Raw genomic sequence first — 17,272 nt, forward strand, 5'->3', positions numbered from 1 at the left:
TTGAACGTCGTTTTCATCCATTACTTGGGCGGTCTCGCTGCACCTAAACCCTGGGTGCCATGGAACTCTACACGCGTAGCATATGAGCCTCTTGCATCCGGGGCAAACACATTTTGTAGTCGCCTCGTTGCACTCATTGAGGATCAGCTCAGAGCAGTCCCAGTAAGGGCAATAGCAGCTTGTGACGCCTGAAACGGCTGATCTGCAGAGACAGTCAGACCACTTCACGAAGAGCGAAGATGGGATTACCGGCCGGCATTCCATAGGAATCAGTTCTTTCCCACAATCCAAATCTGGGCAGTGGATGGTACTTATATTCTCATCAAGCTTTGATTGGATGTGGCTGCCTATGCACTGATCAACACAATATAGTTTGACATAAATTCATAAGATAAATTGTTCAACTTAAACTCATAAATTAACCATTCAATACTTCATGGAGGGATTTTAAAACCCTAATTACGTAATTTTAGTTTACGGTTTTATAGAATGATAGTAAACAAAAATAATTAAGTGATTTGAGGGATTAATAGAATACAACATACCGTGAAACAAATATTATGAACACAATTGGTACCGTGGCCAAATTTATGCGTCAACATTGCTGGTTCTATACAGATTTCACATGTAAAATTTTGTAGGACTTCATCACTCATCATGCTTGTGTCATGTATCTCAACCATCTCCATCGCCATCGCCATACTTTCAAATTCAAACTATTATTATAAGTTCTCCATCTCCATCTCCAACTCCATCGCCCTACTTTCAAATTCAAACTATTATTAAAAGTTAAGAACAACTATGTCTATGTATCTTTCTTGTTAGAGATCGTCTCTTTTTATATGTTTAAAAAGAGACTCTTTTCCTACAAGAATTCGGCTTTGGTATCAGATTTGGATATATAATCTGTAGTAAAGACTCCTAAGACTATGTGATTTTGATACTAAAAGATTTCGATGACTACTATCTAGCTATTTATTAGATTAATATTTACGCGTTTTATTCGTCTGTATATTTAAAGAATTATTACTCCTTTTATTAACAAAAAATAATACTAGTAGATATCGTTTTGAATTATAAATTCAAAAGATCGTTTCCTATTCGAGTTTCGTAGTTATCAATTACTATACCATGTTTATGTTAATTATGTCTATAATTAACTTCAAGGGAGTGATCAATTGCTAACTCACCCTCTAGTTGCCAACTACAACTAATTTAAGACCATAGGATTTTAAAAATCTAGTAGTCTAAAATTTGTCACGTGTAATTTTCGTTTCTATTAATTAAATCGAAAAAGATAAAAAAAAAACTACCAAATTAGGGTTTTGGATGAAAATGTTAATATAGTGTTTTGAAAATATCAACACAATGTTTTGAGAATGTCAACACATTGTTTATGTCAACACATTGCTTTAAGAATGACATTCTGCATGTATTATATTGACATATTTTATATACTATGTTGACATTTGTTGCTATACGAAAAAATTGAAAATTTTTGATTTTTTTTTTCAATTTTTGACATCAGAACAGATGCAAGTGAGATCTCGTTAGAATCCTTATGAAATTATCTTTAATTTGATATATGTTGTGCGAAAAATAATTTAAATCGAGAAAGTTATAAGCGTTTTAAAGTTATGTGATATTTTTCAAAAGTTAGTTACAACAAATTTGTTGTAAATTGACCTTAATACTCTTATTGACTTTTTTTGTTGATCGTATTGTCATTTCAGGGCTGATGATCTAAGCCCTTGATTTGAATATCTAAGGATTATTACTTAATTGTAATTAGTAATTAAATATTGACTAACACTCCCCTTACCTTCAAGTACTATATATAAGCTTTTTTCAATCAAATAATCAAGCTATACTTGTTAGGCCAAATTTTGAGGCTTTGACTTTTGAGCAGCATATCAACATATATTGTACTATAATCCCATTAATTGAAAATATGCACTTATGTCATGCGCGAATTGATTTTTTTTTAAATGGCTAAAACAACTAAATTGACTTACTAATGCAATTCTAAAATCCCTAATGCAAATTACCAAATTAATTTTTTTTCGATTTTAATTCATAATTTTCTGACTTTTGATATCGCTTGAGACGGTTTCGCAAATTACATATGCATGTCAGAGTTCATATAGGAAAAAAAATACACAATAAAACAATAGTACTATCATTTTTAGTAATTACCAAGGATATCCACCGGCAGACCCAATAAAATAATAGTACTACCCAAAGGCATGGATCGATCTCCTGACCATACATATGCATGTCAGAGTTCATATAGGAAAAAAACACACAATAAAACAATAGTACTATCATTTTTTTTGGTAATTACTAAGGGTATCCACCGGCGGGCCCAATAAAACAATAGTACTACCCAAAGGCAAGGATCGATCCCCTGACCATTTGATTAAGGATGGACGAGTCTCATGTCACTCGACCACACTCCTTGGGTTAATAGTACTATCATTTTGAATATATAGTTGTAAACGATATCATTTCATGCACACATTGCGTCCAAATAAAATTATGGTTCATCTCTAAAATTGTCTGAAATTTAGGATTGTGTGTTCAATACCCATGTTTGTCCGATCGAATTTCTTCATCTTCTTCGATTGGATTTGATTCGATAAAGACCAAGTATGATTCAGTTTCGATCAAAGTTCATGATTTTTTAAAGAGAAGTTTTAAATTTGTGGGAAAATACAATCCATGATATTAGCGACTAATACGGTTTTATAAATTGAAAGCACACGAAAAAAAGTAGAAAAATAATAAGAGACGAAAAGCATACCACGTACCATGAAACAACTATTGTGAACAGAATCGGTGTCGTGGCCAAATTTCTAGCTCATCATTGCTGGTTCTATACAGATTTCACAAGTGAATTTTTGTTGTATCTCATCGTTCATCTTACTTATATCGTCTGTCTCAACTATCTCCATACTTGGAGAGATTTGTGAAAAAAACCCCCAAATAAGTCCAAAATTGGTATGATTTGAGGCATCAGATCATTTCCTATAGTATACTAAAACTTAAAATGTGATAGGTAATTAGCTCTAATAATATTTCAAAACCAATCCCATTTTTGGTTTTGGGAAAAAATACCAATTTTTAAGGTTTACACTAAACTCAAACCCAAAAGTTTTTCAAATTTTGTGAGTAAAAAAGACATAATATAGAGAATATTCTTTTAAGTTTAAGTCTAGTGTAAATGGTTGGAGTAAAGTCATATTTTTACACTAAAATGAGTTTGGGTTTAGTGTAAATTGTTGGAGATGCTCTCCATATACATATTTCAAATGAACAACAAATACAGTATTAGTATCCACAAAAGAGAAGTGTAGTGAGTTGTTTAAAATTCATTAGCCCTCATTCATACCCCCTCCCGTCCCAAAAGAGTATGGAATTTTAGTTGGATACGAATTTCAATACACAATTAGTAAAATAAGAAAGAAAAATGTTATTAAAATATCATTAGTGGAAAATAAATCTTACTTCATTAGAAATAAAAAAAGTTTTTTAAAATTAAAAAAGTGCATTATTCTTGTGGGACAGACTAAAAAGAAATATTGCATACTCATGTTGACGGAGGAATCACCAACTCAAATCGGTACCAAAAGTCAAAGTTTTATGACATAGAAGCCTATCTACTACACTCTTTTTCTCATGCCTTTTGCATGCCACCAAAGAAAAAACAACTTCGTTATCTAGTACGAAACAACTACGAAGACAATTTCAGACATTTCTTCGGGCATCTATACAATGATAATTCATCATTTACATACAGCTTCTGATACATAATTGCAGGTCATCCTCAGTTAGGGGGCTTTTTGCTCTTTTTCTGTGCAGTTTTAGCTAGGCTTTCTGGTACATCCCGCTTTCGTTTGTTATTGCAGTTCTGGTTGTTGTCGCCGTTGATGTTCCCTCCAGTGCTGGTTGAACTCTTCATCTGCAGTGGTAACGTGTCTTTGACGAAAAATTTCAATTTCCACAAGGTGGATTCACTCTACAAAAAGAATATCTAAATCAGTAAGTATTTCGTGTTACTTATGGATCTTACATGTAAGGAAGGGTGTAGATAAGGGAATTATGATATGATCGGACGATGTTGGGAGACCTGCGCGTCAATGTCAACTTCAACAGTTTCTCCAGCTGCTTGAAACGTGGGGTCGTTCTGGGCAATTATGTCTACAGCCTTATTGATGTCCTCAGGAGATAGACGAGTGATGGCACTCCCAAGTCGTTTCTTTTCTTCGGTTGTCATCTTTCTAAAACAAAACAAGAATTTATGCATAACAGATGAGTATGTTTAGACAATGACAGGCGACGTATATTTACCAATAAAATAAACTCAAAATGGTTCAAGTATTACAATACCATATAACTGATGCAAACACATCCCAGCTGCCTAAAATGGTAATGCAAACTGAACTGATGCTCGTTATTAAGTGTCCAAATTTGCAAATAGTATTTTATTCAGATAAAATATTTTATGCAAATAGTATTTTCTTTAAACATTTCTAACATAATATAAACATATAAAATAATTTTAAAAAATATTTTGGGTTTTTGGATTCAGATATTTCGGATAGTTTAGGATTTATATTCTCGCAAAATCGATTTTTCGGATCAGTTCAGACTTCAAATTTGGAAATAATCCGGTCTGAAATCCAAATGCTTAACCCTACAGAGCCACTCCTCTGACCCGCCTCTCTCTCTCACTCTGTCCTCTACCTCTCTGGTGACTCAACTTATAAACACTTATAACTATTCATAATCTTTGTGTCTCCCATGTGTTTATTTTAGTAGTAAGTTTTTAAGTGTTTTATTATAGTACTTACCATTATTTTCATGTTTTTGTTCTGATTTACTCCTTGAGCTTACACCCCAAACGACCTCAAGGCTTAAACCTCGTAGGGCCGTTGGAAAGAGCCTTTTGAAACACTAAAGCTGATATTATCCGGAATGAGATCGTGTACCTTTGGATGCAACCAACCCAAAAAGTGATATCAGTGGACGACTTCCATCGCTGTTATAAATTCTCTTTTAGGTGTACACAAGTTTTCATTTTATCTCCCACAATTATGGAGCAGTTGCTAGGTTCTTTGAGAAGGTGAAATCACAACAACCAAGCAACCTAGTTTATGACTTTGATCCTAAAACCAAGTACACAGCAAAAGAATCCATAAAATAGAATACTATATTCCCAAATTAATGTCACTTTGGGGACACCCACACCTTGGGTTCAATCCCACTATTTTCCCCTCCCTAAACAAAATCATAATTAGATGGGAGATCCAAGTGATGATTTTCACAAAAAGTAAATTTATTATATTTAAAAGAACTATTCACCTGTCAAATTGATTTCCGTGTGTCAAACCAACTCGTGGGACACCCTATATTAACTTTAAATAATAAGGGCATGTGTAGATATAAAAAGTGTTGTAGTCAAGATATTATCAAACAGAGCAATTACATAGGAGCACGATATAAATCAAGAAGTTCTATGTGTTGAGACAAAACAAACCTGCATTTCTGAAGTACCGAATCTCTGAGTTCCTCAAGTTGTGCATCAACCTCATCCAGCTGGAATGGTTAATAAATGCTTTCAGACCATTTCCATGAGGCTATCTTAGGTAGAAAGAAGAGATGAAAATAGATGAAACAGAAAGTAAGAAATTATTTGCTTCGCTTTCCTTTATTATCTTCATTTGCTTTGAAGAAGGGAAACTCATCTTTAAAGTTTAAGGTTCTTTTTCACTTACATCAAAACATAATTCTCTAGTCATTTTGGCATAAGCAGCCTCTTGTGCAAACTGTACATCTAGTTGCATATCAGCTTCTTCTTCTCTCCGCCTTTCTTCCTTTAATCAGGCAATATATATGTCAAAAAAGCTACTGAAGTTGTTCTTTATTGTTAAATAGATGCACTTTTAAAGTAAACATCGCAATAACTTATGAACTTTTCAAGGAATAAACTACAACCTCTTCATCAACTTTTGGGAGAAGTTGCAACCATTTCGTCTCAAATTTATCCAACAAAGTTTTGGCCATAACATGAACATCATCTCTTTCTTTGTTATACTTCATTGCATTCTTGAATATCAGCCTCACGTCAGCGCATACTTCTCGAACATTTTTATACCCAGTACCATCTTTGGCCTCCATTCTGCATTTGATAGTGCTGAAATCCATGGGCTTCTCAATAACCTAGAGTCATTTGTAAGAAGTTATAGAAATGCAAGAGGAAACTGGAAGATCGAAAGGGGACAGGAAACTGCCTGGTGATTGAAGATGGCGAAACAAGTTACGAAATGAAAGTATGCTGAACAAATTCTCCCATGTATCAATTTTTAAACCTCATACCTATTCAGTGACGAACATATTGATCAACAGATCTTCAAATTTCTCCAGAAACATTTTGGTGGATTTTTTCTTTTTTTGTCATTATTTTAATACTATTATCTAATGCTTATTTTATTTTCATACTGTTTTTTTTGGAGGGGAGGGTGTTATGAAATAGAGAAAATTCAGCTTAACCTCATAGTAATCGTGCAAACCAAGACCTACTACATCCACAGGCTGCAAGAATGGTCCCGCCCACTGGTGTTGAGTTAACTGAAATTGCAAAAACGCAGCAACAACAACTAAGCAGCAAACTAAAAATAAGAAATACAACCGCAGCACAGAACTAAAGAGGGTTAACATTGTGGAACAGCCAGTATTATGCTCTTTTCAATTTTTCATCCCCTTAACTGCAGTGGTAGATGATACAACTGCACCCTAAAAATAGACTTCCCTCACCAACAACATTATTTTATTTAATCCTACACTGGAGTTCTTTCATCGAGACTATTCTCTATGTTCATAAGCACATTCCCTTAACTTCTAGGGCTTAAAGAGGGGAAAATCAGAGTCAGACAACGGAGGTGTCAAACCAACCAATTAAATGTAACATCAATCTAAAAGCTAACATGAATGAAAATTGTTCAGCTATAAAAGGATACCAAACTAGAAGAAACAATAGACTACCTGTCGCAATATCATCCCAAATTGGCGCATAAGCTCTTGCATTCTCTGAGCAGCAACGGCTTCCCTACTTGCAATATCTTGCTGCTTCTTCTTAAAGCTGCTCGCAGAAAACTTGTCCCTTTCTTTTTCCTTCACTAAAGAACCAACACGAGTGTCCAGGTGCTTTGCATTTGAAGTGGAGTAGAATTGTTGAACCTCATTGAATTTCTGCTCAAGCTGCAAGTGCATAGCGTTAAAGTCATCAAAACCTTTTTTTGGTCTTGGAAATCCACTCCCTTATTCGATACAAATAACAAACGGTCATTATTAGTACTAAGAACACTGTAAAAGATCTTGAAAAAAACCAGGTCTTCTTAGACAATGCATAATGTATAAAAATTGCATACTTTATACCACTTCAAACAACAAGTTAGTATATACGACTTCGGCCTTAGTGTTACACGCTCTAGATTACATAACTACACAAATAATCATCACGCATTTCTTCTCCCAAATGTAATTCTTTATTCTTCCACCACCCATTTTTGAGATATTTTCGTATTTACAAATTTTTCTTCCAACTAAACCTTTTAGCTCAGAACTGTAAATTGACAAAAAGGAGTAATTCCAACGAAATCCATTGAAAATAATATCAGAAATATGAAAAAATACAATGTAATCAAAATTGTACTCCAATAAGCTCTGAAAAGCTGCACCTGGTCAACTTTTACGAACATCTCCTCCACGCCTAGGTTCAAGCTCTCCGCGTCAGACATATCTCTCACCGTTCCTGGCGGCGCAACCACAGGCGCGTCAACAACCGACTCGGTCTTTGCCTCCATCGTCTTTCAAGACATGAGAAAAATTCACGAATCGGAATTTTAAAAACAAAAATCATACCGAAAAGGAAAACAAATTGTATAGAAGTTCAAAGGATCCTACCATATTTGGCCGAAACTTGCAATCAGAGAAGACAAGTTTTTTCCGTGAAAACGAGATTAACGCCTACACTTATCTACTAAATTGAAGACAGAGATAGGCGAATTATTCCTATATCATAATTATTCAGTCGAGTAGTCGACCATTAACCAAAACAATAAATTTCTGTTCAACTGCTTGCGCTGAGCTGAGGCTTTCATATGCGAAAAGAAGCTACGCTTTAATAGCTTGTACCTTATGCACATGTGCTTTTTCAACTTACTTTTTAAATTTTAATAATGCACACCATTTTTGGTAAGTTTGAATTGTGAAGTACACTTCATCGTCAACAATATAAACTCTTTCATTTTTAGTCTGTCTCATAATAATATACATTTTCTAATTTTTGAAAGCTTTTCTCTCGAATGTGAGACTCATTCTCCACTAACAATACTTTATTTACTTTTTCTCTCTACCTCTCTCTTACTTCACCAATTTTATACTTCATATGTCCATGAAAAATAAGGCACTTTCATTTTCTTCACTCGTACTTTACTTTCTCTTCATTTTAACTATTTATTATCATTTTTTCAAAACAGGTACAGAAAATGAAAGTGACCTATTTTTCATAGACGGAGGAAGTATTAAAACTCGTACCGACCCCAAAATGCATATTCTTTGGGGACGGATGGAGTACTAATAGTACTCCAATACTTAATTGAAACTCATTGAGTGAAAAAAAAAATATTGTTTCCAACAATTTTCGTATGAGAATTTTATCAGCATTTGGTTTACTTTTTCAATCGAAATTATGTAAAATTTTCCACTCTAAGAGCATCCACAACGGGACGGATGTCCCGGCGGACATCCTGACGGACTTCCCAAAAACATCTTCTGCCACGTCATAAGGACATCTCACTACACTGCCACGTCATAAGGACATCCCATTACACAATGGCGGACATCCCCAAGAACATCCCGAAGGCCATCCACAAAAAACAATAAAAAATCGGGACGTCCGTCGGCACGTCCGTCGTGTCAACGCAATGGCGGACGTCCCGACGGACGTCCCGGAAAGCCGCGGAACTCCGGTGTCCGCAGCAGACGTCTGTATCCATATGCATGCTGCCTAATGGCGGACGTCCCGTGCGGACGTCCGGCACGCCGGTCCGACGTCCGTCGGGACATCCGCCATTGTAGATACTCTAAATATCAATTTTGTTCAAAGAATTAATCGATTAATGCTAGTTGAAGTGAAGGCGCTGGTACTACATAAGAATAGGACATCAACACCTAATTTATTTTTTTATTTGACCACAGGTGTTCTGAATCCCCAATTAATCATGTTCGATTGGGTTTGAGAATTAAGCCAAAAGTCACCATAGCTCCGCGTTGCTAACTGCGCTACAACCCGTTGATACCGTCCAATTTCTAATATACGATAGTCTCATCCATAATAAAAGTCACATTTGTTATATGCACAAGTTTTAAGAAATACTACAAAGTCTTTGGAAAACAATACCAACCAATTTTTTTTAAAATTTTGTTGTAAATAGAAATTATGGGCTATACTGTCATAAATGCAATATTGATTAAATTCATTGATAATTTGGCATTTTATTTATATATTATATTTTTCATTTATTTTAATTGAATATCTTATCCTATGTAGATATGGTATATCATTAATTCGTTCTTCAAAAATAAGCACCACAATATAATTAATTATTTATAATATGCCATTTGATGTAATACTTGTTTTATTAGAACTATAATATTTTTTTTATTTTTCTACCTATTAGAAAAATTATATTCTAAAACTATTTATTACTAAGACCTATTAAACAAATTATATTCTAAACTTTTCCAACTATTTTATTTCTAAGATCTTTTGAAATTTATAGTATTTCGAAAATAGTTGACGTGCCATTAGCATAAGCATTCTGGCATTATCAATTTCGGCCATCCAAACTTATATACTCCGAATCGAGATTTTAGTGTCTTCGCCTTCTCCCTCTCACTATTTTCCTCTCGCCGGACCATAAACCCTAGCGCTTACACAACAAATCAGCATACACCATGAATTGTTCAAGTAAATCTGCTAATACACTCTTGCAACCAACATCTACATTTAAATTGCTTGTGTTTTGTGTTTTACACGCTGTATTTTCTTCGCAGTTTCTGGCGAGGTGCCGGAGGAACCTGTTGTCTCGAAAAGCTCCGGTCTCCTTTTTGAGAAGCGCTTAATTGAGCGCCACATCTCGGTTTGTGTTTTCCTCTCTTTTTATTTTCAGTGCTTTGTAGCATTTCTATGTTAAATATGCTTGTTTACACCTGTTGTTGATTGATTTTATCTGGCCTTTGTCTATTTTCATTTTTTTTAATTATGGCGTGCTTGGTTACCTGGAGAACTTAGTTGGGAAGGATATTTGAAATTTTCGGAGGGAATTTTGGCATGTTTGATTTCTGATACCTCTCATTGTAGTGAGTAATAGAATGACTATTTTAAGTCGACTTTAAGAAGTTTGTTTTGAGTAAGACTTTCAATTCTTCAATTCACAATATTATTGTTATCCATTTTAGTATACAAGATGGTGAAGTTCTATACGAGTCATTTAGCCCCTTAAGGAATAGTACTTGAATTGAATCATCCTTTCATTAAACATGGATAAGCTTTTCCTTCAATCTTCCACAGTGCTTGTTCTGCTGGAGATATTTCTAATTTTTGAAATATGTAGTGAAGGCATGTTTTTTAAAAGAGAAGATTTGAAGTATTGTCCTAAGTCAGTCCAAAAGAGCTGTAGGATTATATATATCTAGGTGATCTTTTGCTATTTTTTGTTCCCCTTAAGTCTTAAACTGTTTTATTGGTGAAGTATGTTAGTAAATGTATTAGTGATGGAAGCACCATTAATGGCTTTCTCATGTCTTCTTGTCCTTTTCAATTCTCTCTTATGTTTCTATTTGATCAGGACTTTGGTAAATGTCCGATTACTGGAGATCCTATGACAATGGATGATATTGTACCCGTGAAGACTGGGAAGGTATGATTGTGGGATGTCTAATAGTTTGGATGGACATTAGCTCCCTTTGTTCAGTTGTTGTTTATTTCTTATAGCAATCATGTTTATATTTTGAGCTTGACTATTTTTGTGCCAGATAGTGAAGCCCAGGCCAATGCAAACTGCTAGTATCCCTGGGATGCTGGGAATGTTTCAGATAGTATGTGTTTCTCTTTTTGAATTTCTTTAACTTTTTTTCATAGTCCCCTAAAACTATTGGATGTTTGATATATATTTCATCCGTTTGAACTTGGGAGACTCATGTTGCTAGTTCTTGCTTGAGAAGAAAATTCTGTGTTAATGAGATAAATGGTGCTTACTGCAGTTTAAATCTTTTGATGGTTTTGTTTTTAGTTTACATCCTGTATCTGGGTTTATCCTATATAAGAAAAATGTACTTTTCCATATACAAATTCAGCATTGTTCCTGCATAGATTAAATACTTTATATGCTGCTTCTTATTATAATCATTGAACTTCTTACTTAGTAATAGTGAAACAAGCACAGAAGTTTAATTAAGCTAATGAGAATGCTGTCATTTAATTACTCATGAGTTGCATTTGTTGATACTGGACGGAGCCACTTTGCAATTGGAGTAGTATTTACTTCAAAAAAATTCATTGATGTATATCTTTCAGCTAGTTAGAGGAAATAATTCACCTACTAAAACGTAATGTTGCTTTGTTATTCATTCGATTCCCACTTTTCTTCTCTATTTGTTATAGTTTTATTTACAAATTAGCTTAGACATTAAGATGCAAATTTTAACTTTAACACTTCTTATTTTCTTCTAATTTCATTTACATTAGGAATGGGATGGTTTGATGTTATCAAATTTTGCATTGGAGCAACAATTACATACTGCCAGGCAAGAGCTGAGCCATGCCTTGTATCAGGTGTGGATTTGTCAACCTGTAGCTTCATGACGTTGTCATGGTACGTAAATTTTACTAACATTTACTTTGATCCTTGCAGCATGACGCGGCATGTCGTGTTATTGCAAGGCTGAAGAAAGAAAGAGATGAGGCAAGAGAGTTATTGGCACAAGCTGAAAGACAAATACCCATGTCAGTGGCTGCACAAGATACAGTGAATGCTGCTGCTTTAAGCAATGGGAAAAGAGGTTCTTGTTTTTTGAGATTGAAGTCCATTCTATGTTTGAGTTCTTGTGTGGGGTTGTCTTGTTCATTTTTCAATTATGCTTGTAGCAATCGAGGATGGTGAGATGGGTCCTGATGGGAAAAGGGTTCGTCAAGGAATCTCAAATAGTATCATTTCTGAGCTTACAGATTGTAATGCCGCCCTTTCACAACAAAGGAAAAAGCGACAGGTAAGTCCTGGATTGATCTAGTATTCTGCGGCTCTGACTCTTGTCATGTGGAGTGGCTTAAATCTAATTTTCACAGAAACTTCTGTTTTGATGTTGTTGAGTTATTCCATAGATATGTATGTGATATTATTTCATAGATATGTATGTGAGTGTGTGTTTGTGTGGTCTACCAGATACCATCAACATTGGCTCCTATCGATGCTGTGGAGAGCTACACTCAACTCACTGTTAATCCTCTTCATAAGACCAACAAACCTGGGATATTGTCGTTGGACATCTTGTACTCCAAGGTATGGGAAGTTCACTTTTTATCTATATCTCTCTGTTATGGATTTCCTTGAGTATCAACAATTTGCTTCCATCCTATATTCCTATTGTGATGCCTCATCCATTTCTATCTTGTTCAAGACTATTAAAAAAAGTCAAGTTCTGATATATGCTCTAGGACAAAAAAGCTCATATTCTTTGACATTGATAAACCCTTTGTTGGACAATAATCAGCATGATCCCCAAAGAGATATATTATGTGTGGATGTTGGGCTGCTGGCTTGGCCCATCTTATGATTTCAAGATGATGACTTTTACTTTTGTTGCGGGTTTTCCCTGGGGATGATAACAACTAAGCTAAAAAGAATGTTCCAATGCACGACATGCCTTATTGTCTGAATTAAGAGCTATTGGTGTAATAACTACTGGGAACATATTGTTTTCTTTATCTATATGTCCTGTTTTTCTTTGTAATTTCAGTATTTTTTGCATGCTAGTTGAAAGCAAATGAGTGATTATTATGTTTTGTCTTATTTTTTTACTAAGTGGAACTTATCTGTATTACTGACTTACTGTAGAGAGCCAATAAAATATTCCGACATAAATTTATCTTCTGCACTTAATGAGGCTGCTAGATTTTAGTTTTGGCTCTTACACTTAACTACTTTGTCCTTCTGTTTTTTTCTGTCACTTTTTTGTTAATATGAACGAGTTATCAAATTGTACACGACAATGCAATGCTCTACAGAACTGTTCTTTTTACAGAATTAATCAGTTTCTGACACTTGTCTATATAAGATGCTACCATAATAAACATCAAGCTGTTGGCTTATTTACCATGATAGCTTGAACATTTAAGCATGGAAGCCTCCAATTTATCAAACTATAATTGAATTCTTACCTGTAATAGATATCTGAAAACTATTCAGTTCTAGTTTATAGATTGTCCATCTGTAACTACTAAACATTGTTCAAATGGTACTATGGAATTGGTGGTAATTATTCTAGAGCTGTTAGCTTTCTTTGTATCTACTTTTTTCCTTCTCGTTTTTTTACGCTATTCTTATAAAGACAGTTTGCAACTTCTTTTGGATGTTTCCCTTAGGATCTCATTGCCACTGCTGGGGCTGACTCGAATGCTGTAGTTTTTGATAGATCTTCAGGCCAAGTAGTATCTACTCTCAGTGGTCATTCAAAGAAGGTCAGCCTTAAATATTATTTTGTTCTGAATGTTCCATTTTCTATCTCACCCTGTTTTTACTTGTTTTAACTCTTTGATGATTGATGAAGATGAATAACTTTCTTTGTTTTTTCTGTAGGTTACAAGTGTCAAATTTGCTGCGGAGGGTGAATTAGTAGTTACTGGTTCTGCTGATAAGGTAATACCAACCATGATTTCCCCCCATTCTATTAGCTGATTATTTACACACTCATTTTCCCATTATTTTATTATTCTATTACCCCGTGTTTTATTGGTTGTTAGCTGATAACTTTCTCCAAGATTTTAATGCAAACTTCTCTCCTTTTAGGTGACTTAACATGACTATACTCTGGACATGCTATTTGCTCTTGCAATTTTTATTGAGGCATATTTGCTCTTATATTTATCTTTATCCTACGATGATTTGAAACTGTGTCAAAACTCAAATTACTGTGAGAGAGAACATTATAATCACTTCTTCTAAAGAAACCTCTTCTTGTTAGGCTTGCTATCTGTTATCTATTATTGTAATAGTCAGAGTGTCCCTAACAGCATTTGGTAAAATAAGCCTCTTTGATGTAAAACTGCGAAGAGGAAAAGGAGTGTTCTGTGATTTCTTGGTACAATGTAAAGTGCTTCGTGAACTATATGGCCCTATTACCATCCTGCTACTTACAGTTTCTACAAGTTGTGTACTGTTCGACATCATATTATTCTACTTATTGCAGACAGTCCGTGTATGGAGAGGGTCTGAAGGTGGAGATTTTGATTGTAGGCACATTTTGAAGGATCATACTGCTGAGGTAATTAATTTGTATGTGGTTGGTGAATTATAAATCATATACAATTTGTTTGCTGGGTTCTCATGCTTTGCATTCTCCTTCTCTCATACATAGCACCCTGATATTCGCTTTTACTTGATCACTTTAGTTGAAAGACATGTATTTCAGAACTCTTCACACACAAGTAATATTGCAATAGCGAAAGATATTTAGAAAACAAAAACCAAAGAATAGCACTTAGTAGCAGATCACTAGCTACTGAATGCGAGATCAAAGTTTTCTCAAGAGCGAATTAAGATTTGGGTTGTGAAGAAATTGACACAAATTTACGCTCGCTCTTTGCAGAAAGTTAGAGTGCTTTCTTTTTTGTTTGATCATTCTTTTGCAGTTTTTAAAATCTTCACACTCTTGATTGCTTGCTACCTGATTTGTTTCGCTCAATACATTTGTACGACAGGTGCAAGCTGTTACAGTCCATGCAACCAATAACTACTTTGTCACTGCTTCTCTTGATAATACATGGTGCTTCTATGAACTTTCTTCAGGTTTATGTCTTACTCAGGTATACACCTTTTCTACAACTTTATACACAAAAGGAACCAAATATGTTTATTTTTCTTCCTTTTTCATTTTATTTCTGTTTAAGTTGGGAATTTTATTTCTCACTTGTGTCATATGGTCTTTGCAGGTAGAAGATACATCAGGATCTGCTGAGGGATACACATCAGCAGCCTTTCATCCTGATGGTCTTATCCTCGGAACGGGTACTTCTGGAGCGGTTGTTAAGATTTGGGATGTAAAAAGTCAGGTGCAGATTCATCCATATGAATTTCTCATCTATTTCGTTATTTCCTTGTTTCATTTTTCATTTAATCTAGTTGCCATTGGAAATGTGCAGTCAAATGTTGCAAAATTTGATGGGCATATTGGGGCTGTAACAGCCATATCATTTTCAGAGAATGGTTACTTCCTGGCGGTAGGTTTTCCTTTCATAGAAAGTGGAGTATGTGACATCCAAGTTTTTCATGCCTACAATATCATGTTTGAACTTTCAGACCGCAGCACAAGATGGAGTTAAGCTTTGGGATCTGCGCAGGCTGAAAAATTTTAGGACTTTTGCCCCTTATGATGAAAATACACCTACACAATCAGGTTATTTTTGTATACTGATGGCTCTGCATGTTGGTCAACGTATGCATATTTCAGAGGTTAAGCAGTATCTACTCTATTACTCCTATAAGACAGTGTACAAGAAAACCTGCAAGATTGATTTGTTTTCTAATTCCTCACTTGAGACCTTCTGCTTTTGCAGTGGAATTCGACCATAGTGGAAGTTACCTTGCTCTAGGAGGATCAGACATCAGGTATTGTACTACTACCATTATTTGGTTCAAGTTAACATGTTAAATTCCCCCTCTGCTGTCTGCACACCCCCCCCCCCCAAAAAAAAGAAAAAAAAAAGAGAATCTCTTAACTCCACAAAAAAGGAATTAAAAGTAACATAACTTCCACTTGTAACGTTCTCCTCTCTACACCTAGAAGAGACATGTAATTGATTATATCAAAGGATACTCTGTTTTCTTTAGTTTTTGCAAAGTTCTTCAATCTGATTGCAGTTGTCATACAGAGTTACAAACATATCAAGAAGATTTAAAGTGATAACTATGTTTTCTTTTTTGGTGATTGTGAATGCTTCATTTCATCTATGGTATATTACAGAGTCTATCAAGTCGCGAACGTCAAATCTGAATGGAATTGCATTAAAACATTCCCTGACCTGTCTGGCACAGGTATATTCCTCATCCTCCGTGCTGCACCAGACAACTGCGAATATTAATTGTATCTTAGCTTTTCAACATTGCTTGTGGTGCTGATGTATTTAATTTCTCAAAGTGTTGGGTTTTATATCACTCATGGGTGCAGGCAAAATAACTAGTGTTAAGTTTGGCCCTGATGCAAAATACGTGGCTGTTGGGTCGATGGATAGAAATCTCAGAGTATTTGGGCTGCCTGAGGAGCAAGATGATCAATCAGAGACATGAAGCGTTTACTGTGTATTCCAATGATGATTGCTGCAGTGCTCTCAAAATGGTTCTGTTTAATCCACAATGGATTTTTCGGGGCTGTCCGACTTCAAGAGGCTTTTTATTTGGAACACAACCAAGAGGGACAAGAAATTTGTGTGTATGAATAGATTATCTCATTCCGAAATTGTTTAAATTAAATATAAGATTCGATAATTGTAGGATCTACTTTCTTTTTTTGTTTCAATTCCAAGTGTTTCCTTATGCTTTTATGAAAGTGCCATTTATATATAGATAGTACTTCGTCTGAATGATATTGGTAACTTGGTACTGCATCGACATATAACATATGGATAATCAAATATAAAGGTGGCTGTATAATCTGCATATACGCCTTTCAACTTTTAAATGGCGTTTCATCCAAAAATCTACTTTTTAGTGGGAACAATCATAACTAGACACAATGTGCTTGAATCTCAAATCTTTGGCCTTACGTTAACTATTCTATCACTAAGTTATACACTCCTCTTTGCATCCAAAGCATGTGCAAAAACGCATACCATCTTATGTAATCTAATGTAAAACAATAAATCCAAAGCATGCGCAACATCTTAACTAACGTAAACGGTAAAACAATGAATCCAATTTCCTCTCTGGAATTTCTT

The 17,272-nt window shown here is 34.9% G+C and overlaps 2 protein-coding genes across 4 annotated transcripts; one reads left to right on the forward strand and one right to left on the reverse strand.

The window, feature by feature from the left end:
* Positions 1-3,594: 3,594 nt before the first annotated feature.
* LOC121807190 (transcription factor GTE6-like) lies at positions 3,595-8,161 on the reverse strand. Of its 3 annotated transcripts, none has more exons than XM_042207400.1 (9): positions 7,966-8,159; positions 7,740-7,868; positions 7,045-7,260; positions 6,553-6,630; positions 5,998-6,222; positions 5,778-5,876; positions 5,540-5,598; positions 4,130-4,280; positions 3,595-4,018 (listed from the first exon to the last, which is right to left on the reverse strand). In XM_042207400.1, exons 1-9 carry the CDS (start codon positions 7,966-7,968, stop codon positions 3,827-3,829), a joined length of 1,152 nt encoding a protein of 383 aa, XP_042063334.1. In that variant the 5' UTR covers positions 7,969-8,159; the 3' UTR covers positions 3,595-3,826. The 3 variants fall into 3 exon arrangements, 2 of the variants coding, with proteins under 2 accessions (XP_042063334.1, XP_042063335.1); XR_006051770.1 differs by lacking the exon at positions 3,595-4,018 and adding an exon at positions 4,854-4,991 and having other exon boundaries at positions 4,149-4,280; positions 7,966-8,161; XM_042207401.1 differs by lacking the exon at positions 6,553-6,630.
* A 1,714-nt stretch (positions 8,162-9,875) lies between these two features.
* LOC121806264 (pre-mRNA-processing factor 19 homolog 1-like) lies at positions 9,876-16,877 on the forward strand. Its single transcript, XM_042206248.1, has 18 exons — positions 9,876-10,033; positions 10,120-10,205; positions 10,914-10,985; positions 11,101-11,163; positions 11,813-11,899; positions 11,979-12,126; positions 12,212-12,333; positions 12,507-12,623; positions 13,706-13,801; positions 13,920-13,979; positions 14,530-14,604; positions 15,041-15,145; positions 15,272-15,391; positions 15,482-15,559; positions 15,639-15,735; positions 15,896-15,947; positions 16,303-16,373; positions 16,507-16,877. Exons 1-18 carry the CDS (start codon positions 10,021-10,023, stop codon positions 16,623-16,625), a joined length of 1,581 nt encoding a protein of 526 aa, XP_042062182.1. The 5' UTR covers positions 9,876-10,020; the 3' UTR covers positions 16,626-16,877.
* Positions 16,878-17,272: the final 395 nt, after the last annotated feature.

Source organism: Salvia splendens, chromosome 6 (genome assembly GCF_004379255.2).
Source record: "Salvia splendens isolate huo1 chromosome 6, SspV2, whole genome shotgun sequence".
In the NCBI taxonomy this organism is placed as follows: domain Eukaryota; kingdom Viridiplantae; phylum Streptophyta; class Magnoliopsida; order Lamiales; family Lamiaceae; genus Salvia; species Salvia splendens.

What these genes read in the sequence shown, in the direction of transcription:
- LOC121807190 (XM_042207400.1), bottom strand. An exon ending in GTTTGCACGATTACTATGAG is followed by an intron (nt 6,223 to 6,552) that starts GTTAAGCTGAAT and finishes AAATGACTCTAG; the next exon opens with GTTATTGAGAAGCCCATGGA. An exon ending in AAGTTGACATTGACGCGCAG is followed by an intron (nt 4,019 to 4,129) that starts GTCTCCCAACAT and finishes TTCTTTTTGTAG; the next exon opens with AGTGAATCCACCTTGTGGAA.
- LOC121806264 (XM_042206248.1), top strand. An exon ending in TTACTGGTTCTGCTGATAAG is followed by an intron (nt 13,980 to 14,529) that starts GTAATACCAACC and finishes TACTTATTGCAG; the next exon opens with ACAGTCCGTGTATGGAGAGG. An exon ending in CCCTGACCTGTCTGGCACAG is followed by an intron (nt 16,374 to 16,506) that starts GTATATTCCTCA and finishes TCATGGGTGCAG; the next exon opens with GCAAAATAACTAGTGTTAAG.